The sequence below is a fragment of the Muntiacus reevesi genome, chromosome 6, assembly GCF_963930625.1.
Source record: "Muntiacus reevesi chromosome 6, mMunRee1.1, whole genome shotgun sequence".
Classification (NCBI taxonomy): Eukaryota; Metazoa; Chordata; class Mammalia; order Artiodactyla; family Cervidae; genus Muntiacus; species Muntiacus reevesi.
The window spans coordinates 101965238-101978168 of record NC_089254.1 but is presented as its reverse complement, the minus strand read 5'-3'; the positions used below and the strand labels follow the sequence as shown (position 1 = coordinate 101978168).

At 41.1% G+C, this 12931-nt stretch overlaps 1 protein-coding gene across 7 annotated transcripts in view; it reads left to right on the top strand.

The window, feature by feature from the left end:
- The window catches only part of TPK1 (thiamin pyrophosphokinase 1), a 345650-nt gene that overhangs the window by 209973 nt on the left and 122746 nt on the right, over window positions 1-12931 (top strand). For 5 of the 7 annotated variants that reach the window (XM_065939582.1, XM_065939576.1, XM_065939575.1 and 2 more), the window contains one exon: window positions 8508-8564. The exons of the other annotated variants lie outside the window; for them this stretch is intronic. In XM_065939582.1, the coding sequence (XP_065795654.1) occupies window positions 8508-8564 (57 nt within the window). The remainder of the gene's footprint in view (window positions 1-8507; window positions 8565-12931) is intronic. 7 annotated transcript variants of the gene reach the window in all.

Below are 12931 nucleotides of genomic sequence, written 5' to 3'. Positions count from 1 at the left end.
ATTGTTACAGCCTAAAATCTTTCATCTAATTCTCTTTTCAGCCCCCTTCCTATGATATGTTTTTTGTTAATTATAAATTGGATTTTAAAACAAGGAGACAATAGTGTAGTTCCAGGTCTATATAAATTTGGAAGACTGGAAGTTTTTAGCAGGTTGACTTTTAGTAGATAATGTCTATTTGATACTATTTTGGCATATTTCACTTGCTGTGGGGTCAGATGTCATTATGAATGAAAACCGAAGTAGGTAGGGCTTGGCTTGAAGAGATGTTCAAACTGCCATTTTAAAGTAGCAAATTAAAAATAGAATGCCTAACAGCTCCTCCCTGAAGAGCAAGCATCCCTCTTTTACTTCTGAAAAAAAGGTGTTGTTAACAAGACATCATGCCCTTTTATGAGCAGATTTTATGAAATTGGTGAGAGACGTTTTAGCCATGAAACCCCACTGATGTCAGTGATGGGTTAGGCTGTGTTCCTCGTGAAGACAGCCAGGTGCTGAGAGCGTGTTTGTCACACTCACCATGCAGTGTGAATGGCTTCTGATCTCACACACACACTTGCTCATTTTCTGGTCCTGTGCTTCCCAGAATTCCAGAAACATTAGCTTCTGTACACTGAGCATAAATTATCTTTTATCTCCAAGTTTTATGGCAGTTGGTAATACAAGTTAATAGGATTTATGACCAAGAAATGAGATGTCCGAGAGTTAATAAGGCGTGCCTTTTGCATTATCCTAAACCTCATTTGGTGATTCCTGTTTAGGATTCCAGTATCTGATGTACAAGAGAATGGTTACAGAATGGGTGCTGTCTGTTTTTAACTCAGTTGAACAAACCTCTAAATATGTTATAAATATTAATTCCTTCTGATCATAGTCATGTTTCTTACTGCTTGCTTTTTTTTTTTCATCTCACTAGATCTATTATTTACTGTATAAAGTCCTGACACCATCTCCATTATACATTTGTAATATTGGTAATGATTATGATAGAAAGATGTTAATAGTCTGATAGAGAAAAACTGAATATTCATGACATAAATTTGATATGCATCATGGTTTCTGCAGAGAACTGAGGGTTTGAGTCTGTCTGTCCACACATCCAGCCCCCTCTCATCAGTGATAGCTCAGAGAAGTGATTCTCAGAATGATTAGACCCTATAGACAGCACTGATAATCTTCTCATTATTTATTATCCACTTATAATTCCTTTCTTTAAAATTATTATTTCATTCTCCTCCTATATCTTCTCAATTTTTGTTGTGGCTTAGCATCTTAGAATCTTTTTTATAATTTATCCTGAAGCATACCGCCATTCAATATTAGTGTAAATAGTATAAAGCCTTAGAGGTCATTTTATAGATGAGCAATGGCAGGGACTTACAGGTAAAATGATTTGCTCAGGGTTATGCATCGCATTTCTTTGAGAGGAAATTTATGCTGCAAATGAAGTAGATTTCATGCGGTGATATCTAACAGAGGGCCACTGGGGCATTTCATGTCTGTAAATGGCCTGTCACACGGAGCTCGCCCTGTCTCGCTTTCGTCTTCCGCAAGGCAAGCCACTCACCCCGCTCCCTTCCTCTGTCCTGGGCCCAGCCAGGCTTCCTGCTCCGGGAGGTCCTTCCACTCAGTGTCTGACCTAGACCCTCTTCAGAGGGTCTCATCGCTTTGCTGGCGCCTTTTCTCTGCTTGTCTGCTCCATACACCAGGGCAGCAGCGTCTTCCCCCCCGGGACTGCCCGCGACACAGCTGCCCTAAGCACCCCCTTCCTTCCCTCCCTCAGACCTCGCCCCGCTTTCCAGCAAATGCTTCTACAGGCCTCCTCCCGTCGCCCTGTCTGTGTGCTTTCCCTCCCCCCCACCGCAGGGCACTTAAAAACATAAAACAAAAACCTCTCCTCTTGTTGAACAGTGTACTAACTAATATGATATTTTTAACAACATCCTTTTTTATTGATTTTTATTGGAGTATAGCTGCTTTGCAATGTTGTATTAGTTGCTGCAGTCCGGCAAAGTGAATCAGCTGTACTGTATACACGTGTCTCCTCTTCTTCGGATTTTTTTTGTTTAGGTCACCACAGAGCGTTGAGTAGAGTTCCCTGTGCTATACAGTAAATTCTCACTAGTTATATATTTTATACATAGGATCAATAATGTATAGATGTCAATCCCGGTGTCCCAAGTTCATCCTCCTTTCCCCCAATCCCCAGTATCCATACGTCTGTTCTCTGCATCTGTGTCTATTTGTGCTTCGCAAATACAGATGAACATATTTGCAAACATTATATTTTAATTTGCAGAAAGACAACAAAATTTAGAGCCATGCAGTTCTCATTTTGTAAGCATCCTAATATCCCCTTTAGATCTCTGTAGGAACTTTCCCTCTGATTTTACCCATGTTTGATGAAACTAGCTTTCTTTAAGAAGTGAAACGACACACTCACAAAGTGTTTGTTTTGTAGGCTTGTTTTCTGTCCCACTGATTGTTTTTGTTGATGCACAGCATCTGCTGTGCTTAGTCGCTCTTGTGTCTGACTCTCTGTGACCGCATGGACTGTAGCCCACCAGGCTGCTCTGTCCATGGAATTCTCCAGGCAAAAACACTGGAGTGGGTTGCCATGCCGTCCTCCAGGGGATCTTCCCAACCCAAGGATTGAACCCAGGTCTCCCACACTGCACGTGGATTCTTTACCCTCCGAGCCACCAGGGAAGCCCATGAATACTGGAGTGGGGAGCCTAGCCCTTCTCCAGGGGGTCTTCCTGATCCAGGAATCGAGCTGATGTCTCCTGCATTGCAGGCAGATTCTTTACCAGCTATCTACCAGGGAAGCCTGATGTACAGCATAGAATGCTTCAACAAAAAACATTCTTTAAGCACCAATGATGTGATATACACAGTGGTGGGTAGTGCATCTGTAGAAGTGAAAGGCACTGCTTCTGTTCTGCTATGTAGACTTCAGAGGAAAGGATGGAAGAATAAATAGCAAAATTTACACTCATGAGGAAATGCTGGGTGCTATGAGAACAGCACGGAAAAAACATTTAATCCAGATTGGGCCCAGGGCTTATGGGAGGATGTGCACAGTGTCTCAGGGAGATACTAGCTGATGAGTAGTTAGACAAAGAAAGGAATGAAGAAATTTAATGTGGGACTTCCCTGGTGGTCTAGTGGCTAAGACTCCATGCTGTCAATGTAGGGGGCCTGGGTTCCATCCCTGGTCAGGGAGCTAGATCTCATATGTCGCAACTGAGATTTCACATGCTGCAACTAAGATCAAAGATTCTCCATGCTGCATCTAAGATTGGGCAAAGCCAGATTATGAATGAATGGGTGACCTTTAATGTCAAAAAGCAAAGGAGTCTTAGAGAACTTGCCACCTTTGTGGGAACTCTAAAAAGCTGGATCCTGGGGAGCCATAGGAGATGCAGCTGGAATTAAGGTTCTAGATCATGAGGGGCTTGTTTGCATTCTCAGGAAGATGGTCTTTATATTGAGGGCCAAGTTTCAGTATTCAGCATTTTTATCAGGGAAATAGCATTAGGTTAACATTTTAGATAGTTTGGTAGCAATGTGAAGGATGAATTGGTTACGGTAGAGATGGAGGCCATTCAACTAATATAGCAATCCAAGAAGGAAATGATGAGTAAGTAAACTTAAGTAAGCATGGGCATGAAGAAAGGATGGTAGAGTTCCTTGGGATGTGGACTGAAAAGTCTTTGCAGAAACACAGAGGAAGGAGTCAATGCACGGACTGGGATTAGGCAAATGGGTGTTGTCTTTCTTTGAAGCAAAGAATATGAGAACAGGAAAAAATGGGAAGATGGCCAGCTGATCTCAGACGTAAAGAGATTGGTCTTTCTTTGGAATGAGTAGAATTGCCTAAAAGGGTGGCAGGAAATGTATGTATTTGGCATGGCCTGGTGGTAATACCATAAGAATCATCACATGTATGTGGTAACTAAAAACTTGGAACTGGACTCATCACCCTGGAAGGAAGGTATAGAATGAAAAGAGCCATGGCAAATGGTAGAACTCTAGGAAGCCTTCAAGGAGAAGGAATAGAACTAAAAGAGAGTGATGCTGAAACCAAGGTAGTTTGGAGTTTTAAGAGACCAGGGAGTGATCAGCAAGGGTGTCAATAAGTTAAAAAAAAAAAAAAAAAAGAAATGATATAATGAGTTTGGCACCTGATAAGGTACAGTTTTCATGGTAAAATATAGGTAGAAGCCAAGTTATTATGGTTGAATATTAAATGGTAGAGGAGGTAGAAATGTATTTCTCTTTATTATTGTTTGCCCTTTTTTATTGTCCCTCATAAGCAGTTGGATTTTTTTTTTTTTTAACTAACCTGGGAACTAATGATGACCTACACAATTATTTTGGTGAGCTCATTTTCCAAGTTCAAAACCAGAGCAGGAACGTCTTGGGGACCGTGTTTTTATTTCTTCTCCAGGACAGCCTGGCATGCCGATGTCACGCTGCACCTCTGTAAGAAGGGTCACACATGCATGGGCCCTAATTGTCTCACTAAATGCTGGTGAAGTATGTCGTGACCCGTTCTAAATCCGTATTCTCTTCCAAAGCAAGCAGAAGGTGCTCGTGGCATATGCCCAGCTCCACAGTCCTGACAGGCCCTTCTTTCCGTGGGCACCTTGGTCTGGGCACTGGTGTAAAGCTCTGAGTCAGACCTTGACATCTCCTTCTTTCTGGTCCATCATCTTCTAGTGTTACATGACCTCAGAAAACTGACCTGTCTCTTGTTTTCCAAACTGACCACAATCACTCCTTTCTCTGCCCCAAAATATTCTCTATTGAAGTCACCCTCTTCTTTTCAAGTGACCCCTACTCAAATTCTGTGTTACCTGCACAGAATTTCCAAATAAACTTCTCTGAACTTCCCTCATCTGGACTCCTTTCATCACTTTTTGAAATCATTTTTTTCCTCTATGGGCCTCAAGCAGTTTATCCATAAAACAAAATTTATTAGGTTGTAACCTCTCATTTTCTAAACCTTAAAAAACACAGAATTGCCTGTTTTTAATCAAAGGTGAAATAACAGCAGCCACACTTAGTTTATCCAGTGGTTCAGTTCAGTCCAGTCCCTCAGTCGTGTCCAACTCTTTGCAACCCTGTGGACTGTAGCACACCAGGCCCCTTATCCATCACTAGCTCCCAGAGCTTGCTCAGACTCATGCGCATTGAGTCGGTGATGACATCCAACCATCTCATCCTCTGTCATCCCCTTCTCCTCCTGCCTTCAATCTTTCCCAGCATCAGGGTCTTTTCAAATGAGTCGGTTCTTTGCATCAGGTGGCCAAGCCAAGTCCAAATAAATAGAAATTTTAGGTGGTCCCACGTACTATTCTCATCATCAGGAGTGCTCATCGGTGCCGCCCCTTGTGAAATACAGGGTGCTGGGCATCCCAGGTTGGCAGTCAGAGACTCTGACTTCATATACTTATTTCCTTCTTGGCGGATGCTTTCTTCCCAGTTTGCTGGAAGTTCACCTGGGGAGCAATAGCTTCTTTCAGTGGCTGTGGTTTGTACTTCTCTCTTATTTTTATTAAAAAATTATTTATTTGCTTACTTTTGTCTGTGCTGCATCCTCGTTGCTGTGTGTGAGCTTTCTCTAATTGCAACAAGCGGGCATCTACCCCCTGATAGCGGTGTGCAGACTTCGCATTGCGACGGCTTCTGTTGTTGCAGAGCGCCGGCTCTAGGGTCTGTCGGCTTCAGTGGTTGTAGCACGTGGACGCAGCAGTTACGGCTCAAGCTGCAAGCTCTAGATCGTGGGCCTCATAGTTGTGGCTCACGGGCTTTGCAGCATGTGGGATCTTCCCAGACCAAGGATTGAATCTGTGTCCTGCATTGGCAGGCAGAGTCTCACCCACTGGAGCACCGAGGAAAGTGCAGGTGTGCTAGTTCTTGAGCAAACACATGAGGAAGATGGTGGCGGGGTGGTAGATTTTAAAGCAACCTGAATACAGTGACGCTTCAAGGCTGAAGGTGAGAAATGACCACCCTGATGCCCACCGCTCACCCACACAACATACAAGTTCTTTGACCTTAAAGAAGTCTTTCATTCAGGGAGATTTGTAGAAAGATGCCCATCAGCAAAAATCCATGGCGATCCCTTAGTGATTCCAAAGCAGCAAGGGAGGAAAAATAAAATTTAGTCTCCATGGAAACTGTTTAAAAACTTATTTGAACAGTGGCCTTTTGTTTTCAACCATGAGTGACAGAGAATCAGGTTAGAAGTCTTGATGTGATCCGAGAGAGTGCTGTATGCAGGTGAAAAAATAGAAGAGAGAGCGTCAGCGTTTGTCTCAGCCCTGTCATCATAATTTATCCTAATCCAATCCTGGGGAAAGTCATGGAATATTGGATGCTGAGTGTCATATTTCCCTTTACCCCCCTTCCCCAGTCCTTTCTGGCAAGGACACTAGTACACTGTGTCTTGTTTACTTAGTTCAACTGAGCATTGCTTCAGCGTCTTCCTTTGATTGAAACAAAGGGTTGCCAATGCAGTATCAATGAACTGTGAAGTGATTTGAGTGTTACCAGCAGGGAAATGAAATGAGCCTCTGGGAAGAAGGTTGGCACCAGTGAAAGCTTCTGTATAAAGAGCTTCATATAGTTCCAGCCGAGTTGTATGACTTCTCATCCAATTAAGATTTCTTTTTTCCTCTGAGTTGGGGAGCATTTTGATCTTATTTGTTCCAATGCAATCAAAATTGAAGAAAAAATGGAATATTTATCCAAGTAAAGTTAAGCTAGAAGGGCTGGGATTCAAGGGTACTTATTCAAACCATGCATTCATGCTGCGTATGTTGAAGCTCTTTCAAGGAGTGGCTCAGGTCCCTCACTCTCATCCATACACACACATCCATATAACACATCTAATTGATCCCTGAGTCAGGAAGCTCTACTGGAGGAGGAAATGGCAACCCACTCCAGTGTTCGTGCCTGAGAAATCCCATGGACAGAGTGACCTGGCAGGCTGCAATCCATAGGGCTGCAAAGAGTCGGACACGACTTAGCAACTCTTACCACACTGTACATGCACACACACACACACCCCAAGAGTCTTACCTTTTCCAAGCCAGTCTGACTGAGCGGAAGGTTTTTGGAGGAGGAGGATTTTTTTTCCTGAAAACCACTATTCCATATATATTAGTCTTTTAAAAGCTCCTGTTAGTCCTTTAAAACTTTATCATCATCAGAATTAGAATATTTGACTTTGATGCATATGTTATAATTTAACAATAAAATTTATCAAAATATATATGAGTCAGGAAGCGAATTAGCAAAGCAGAGCATAACCAAGATGATCGAGAGACTGAGAGAGAGTGAAAATGGTTAAGTTTCGACAGAAAAAAGAACACCGGGATGCCCCCAATTTTCTGTTGTCTACTCAAGCAGATGGAGACACTGCTGATACGATGTTAAGTAGGTTGGATTCTCTGAATGTCAAAGGCATGCTGAATATTAAACCATCACTGAAGACTCTTGAGAGCCATACATGAGTTGTGAAATAACGTCTATACTGGAAATGCTGGAAAATTACCAAAAATAATACTTTTAGAGTTTGCAAAGGACCTTCATCATCATCTCACTTGATTCTCAGCAGCCCTTTTAAGTTAGACAGGTGCGTTGTTCCTGTTTCTCAGATGAGGAAACTGCATAGAACAGCACTGCGAGTGTGTGGAAAATCCATCCACAGTCTAGAGGGTTTTCTGAAACCTAGTCCTGTATCCTGTATCTTCGTCCCTGCTGTCTTGTCAGAATCCCTGCTTCCTCTCTGAATTGCACTGGACCTTGAGGAGGCCCCAGAAGCATGAAGGAAGAGGAACCAGTTTAAGCCTCTTCTATGCCCTGAGAGTGCTGCCTTCAGGAGCTGGTGCTGGAATCATCTGCATAGCTTTCTCTTTTTCCCAGTGAACTTTTTATTGTGAAAATTGTCTTATATGCAGAGAATTTGAAAGAATAGTATAATAAGCGACATATCCCAACCACTTCAAATTTTTTAAGCATTGTATGCTTTATATGTGAATAGAAGTATTTGAGGGGAGGGTGACCATTTGAAATTAAATTGCAGATGTCTCATCACATTATTATATTTTTCTTTCTTTTGCCCTCCCTCAAAATTCCTGATTTGAAATAACATGCTTGTTTTATACTATAGTGTATAGTACTAGTTTCAAAATTATAATACCTAAACTATCACTAAATAGTAAACTACTGAAGGGAATTTAAAATTTCTTTGCAGATCTTTCTATTTGTCTTTAAATTATAGTCCAGCCAGAGTATTATGTCTAAAATTTGTCATTTGAAATCATAAATTTTGTTCTTTCTGTGGTTATGCTATAGATTTAACTCTTAGGTTCACTTGTCACAGTTTATTTGTAGTTAGAAGATTTTCTTTTTTTAATTATTATTTTGAAGTAGTTACACTGGTCAAAAGCTTCATAAAAGGTTATCATCAGATGTCTTGTTTTCATTTTTAGCCTCTTCATCACCACCACCCTCTTTCAGAACATTCTCGGTCCTTGCAGAAAAGAAAGGTAATTTGGAGACTGCTCTATATTCAGTAATAGAGATCATCTTCTTCCTTTTATTCATGGCTGCTTAGAACACTACTGTGTGGATGCACCTCTGTATGGTAATTTATCCATGTGTATTGATAGCTTTTTGAAGGAACACACTGGAAATTCCAACGAGGTAGTTCTCTGAGCTGTGGCTTACGTGTGTTTGAAAATGTTTCTCAGGTTATTCTATGCACTCTCTGATGAGAGAACTACTTTGCTCTCATAACATCTTATGAGTTGGAGACAGTAGGACCTGATTTTAAGGAGCAAACTAGGTCTTAGAAAGATGCAGTGACTTACTTGTTAAGGGTTAGTCTTCCATTTAACAATGAAGCCAGGTTCCAAGTCCGTGTCCGATTGCCCTTTAGGTCTCTCCCTTCTGTAATTCTATTTCTGCATTTATGATTCATGAGCTTAGTATGATGTCATTCGGTGTAGAAGGAGCAATTTTCTGAGGTAAATTCATTAAGCAAGTATAACGTGTAAAGCCAACCTTCTCTAACAGAATCAGGCTTCACTGCCACCTTTATGGAGTGTAGATAAGGTTTTAAATAGAAGTGAATGGACATAATCAGTTTCCTTATCAAGGAAGAAAAATACTCTATTATAGCTGAGATAGTAATGATAATGAAGCCCGAGCCTTTCTCTTTTGGAAAGTCATGTTGATAGAGGAGCCTCAGAATTGATTAATTGCATTCACGTTGGCCTTTCCAGTTGTCTGAAGATAGGAAGCCAATTTCACTCCTACCAGAAGCCCTCAAGGTAAAAGGCACAGAATAGGGAACACTGGTCTTATTTTATCAGGCAAGTTTAATATACAGAAATGCTGCTCAAGGGACAGTGGGAAAGGATTTATTTTCTCCTGGGTGAAGCTAGCCTGTTAAGAAGTGGGCCCTCTTTGAAATTTTGATAATAGTAATTGAAAAGTTATGAATAGAGGTTAATATTTTTTTCTGAGCATATTTCACACTATAAAATATTTCCAGAAACAGAGCCAGCATTCAGAAAAATGAAAGGACTTGGGAAATTTTTTCATGTATTCATTCAGCCAACATAGTAACGAGGACTTGTTTATTATATCAGATGAGTTTTCCAAGCGGCTCAGAATCCACTTGCGAATGCAGGAGATGCGGGTTCAATCCCCGGGTCAGGAAGATTCCCCAGAGGAGGAAATGGCACCCCACTCCAGTGTTCCTGCCGGGAAACTCCATGGACAGAGGAGCCTGGCGGGCTGCAGTCCACGGGGTCACAAAGAGTCAGACTCGACTGAGCACACCACGTCACATTGTTTATATCAGTTCTTTTGCTAGGTTGATGATGAGTAAGTTTCTGTCAAAAAACTTTGCTAAATCTGTTTAGATCATTTTTTCAATGAGATAAAAGAAGTGCAGTGTTACAAATACATACAGACCATGACTTAAGCCTAGAGAAGCAGCACGCAGTGTACCACAGACAGGGGTCGGGAGGATTCCTGGAGAAGTTCGTGACCGAGTGTGGCCTCAGAAGGAGACAGATGTGTGACAGGTCAGAAGCCAGAGCAGTGGGCGTGGGCAGAGGTGGACGGTACAGAAGCCAAGCCGTGCATTTGGGAGAACCGGAGAAAGCCTGATGTTTCCGGGATAGAAGAGGAGGCTGTGCTGATGGATGAAGGGGATGAAGCTAGGTTGGAGAGGCAATTGAAGATCACCTCCGCCGCCCTGTTAGAGAGTTCAGATTTTAATCCTTCAGCGTTAGACAGAGATTTATAGCTTTTGGTGGTTATGAGCCCGTTTGAGAATATGAGAAAAAGTCTGAACCTTCTCTTCAGAAAAATGTACACTTCTCCACACTCTAAAGGTTTTAAATATTTTAAGAGTTGACGGAAAAAAAAGAAGAAAAAAAAAAAAAAAAGAGTTGACGGAAGCCCTGAGCCTGTCCATGGAGTTCTATCTGAAAACCGACTCCTTCAGACAAATACTCGCATACCTCGTTATCTGACCTGTTAGTAGGGACAGGGCCTCACTGTATTCTTAGATAGGACTTTTTGCCTTGAGTTAATAATAAAAATTATCAACCAAGGGGTAGCCAGCCAGGTTCTTTAGTAATGACGGAAGTGATGATAGTGGCTGATACCGATTCTCAGCACGTGCCAGGGTGAAGAAGTTCCTTTTCTCCCTGTTGCTCAGATGAGATCGCCGAAGCTGAAAGTCTTGCTTACAGCCAGGGAGATGCAGAGATGGGATGTTCCCAGGTGCTCTGCCTGCGCATTTACTGCCCAGTATTCTTAGTTACTCCATTCTACTCTCCTGAGAAAAACAAAGTGGCTCTTTTCAGTGCTCCAAGCCTAGGCCGACTGGCCCCGATACAAGTCAGCATGCAGATCTTAGATTCTGTTCATTGAACGTACGTCTTAGCTAGAAAGATTTCTGCCCTTACAAGCACGCATTCATTGTAGTCACATTCATAACACGGTTTTGAATAGTATTAAATATAGCCACAAGATTATTAGCAGCAACACTTAATACTGCATATCATCCAGTAGGCTGCCATAACGAATTTCATTTCTAAAGCCAAATAGTACATAATTCTCTAAAATCACCTTCTCCTGAACACACACTTCATTTAAAACAATTTTATGAACCAAATTCTAACTTACTACTTAGCATAAAAATGTTGATGTGCAACATTAAAAAAATAAATTAATGCTGCAAATCTCATCCTTTATTCCTTTTATCCGTGATGCCTTTCTCCTGAAAAATTGCATTTATATCCAAAATAGGAGTTTATTATAACAAGACCCTTTTGGAAAGGAGTTATATTCCAAAAGAGGAAGACATTCAGAACCATTAGAAAGGGAGCTAGAAGGAAACCATATATCATAGTTAATTATAGAATAGTTGACTGAGTATCTGAAGAAGCCAGGTGATGTCTATAATCCTGTGGTTTACTAGCTCTGATAAGTGTCAGTTATTCTGTGCAGATTTACGTGCTATCTGGGGGCCTTGTCTGTCCCCTCTCTGAGTGGGAGGTTAGGGTCTTGTCTGTAGGTTGTATTGATTCGCTCCTGGGGACTGCCTGAGTCTCACTTTCTTCATCTGTAACTTGGGGATGATACTACACAGGATTTTCATGAAAATTAAAACATATAGGGCCTTATATATAGAACTGCTTTTTGTTGTATTGTGTTTGGCTTCTGTTTGGCTTCAGGTGAAAAGGTTGGAGTTCATCAAATATTTCCTGGCGTGTCCTTGTCATTGGTCAGATTGTTTCATTGATTTTGATTTGTTGGTTCAAATCCCATTTTCACCTGTGATTCCATATTTATCACATAAGAAACCACCCCACTATAATTTGTCCTTTTGTTTGTGCTTTGCAAAATGTCTACTATTTTTATGACCATTAAAATATATTATATGTATCTCTAAAAGAAACAGTTTCCTAAAAACCATACCTAAAGTGACTAAAGTTAAGAATAATTGCTTAATAACAGTTTTTACATAGTCTCTGTTGTTTTAAGATTTGTTTATGAGCTTCCCTGGTAGCTTAGACAGTAAAGAATCTGCCTGCAATGCAGGAGACTTATGTTCGATCCCTGGGTCAAGAAGATCCCCTGGAGAAGGAAATGGCAACCCACTCCAGTATTCTTGTCTGGGAAATTCCATGGACCAAGGAGCCTGGAGGGCTGCAGTCCATGGGGTTGCAAAGAGTCCAACATGACTGAACAACTAATGCTTGTACTTATAGTTTGTTATATGATTAGGGATCCAAACAAGATCTGTGCATTGAAGTTGGTTAATATTTTTGTTTTCCCTTTTCATCAGTAAGTTCCCTTCTCTGTTCTTCTTTTTCTTCTCCTCCTTGTTCTTTTCTCATGCCTCAGCACTATTATTGAGGAAACTGTCATTTTTTTCCTTGAAATTTTCCACAATCTGGGTTCATGGCATGGCAGGGTATCATTGAATACATTCTCTTTTCCTTTATGTTTCTGTAACTTATAGTTAATTGTAGACCTGTGATCAGTACTATTAAAAAATGGGAGGGGGTGGTTCTGAAATAGGTGACATTGCATCATGACATTTGGTTGTCTATTATGTGTTCTACGCCATTGGTGATTACCACTCACTTTCATGGATTTATTGCTGGTTGCTCGATGCTATGATAAACTGTTCTCCCATTACTGCTTAATTTTGTTCCTGAAATGCCTCTGTAAAGATCAGCGTCCCTCAGGTCAGCTACTATGCTATCTTATGGAACAGTCCTCAAAGGAAGGTAGGATGTACACTTATATCTTTTTTCTTTTATTTACTAGTTTTCAGAATAACAAGTTAGTTCCCTAGCATTCTTCCACATGAATCAGTTAATTG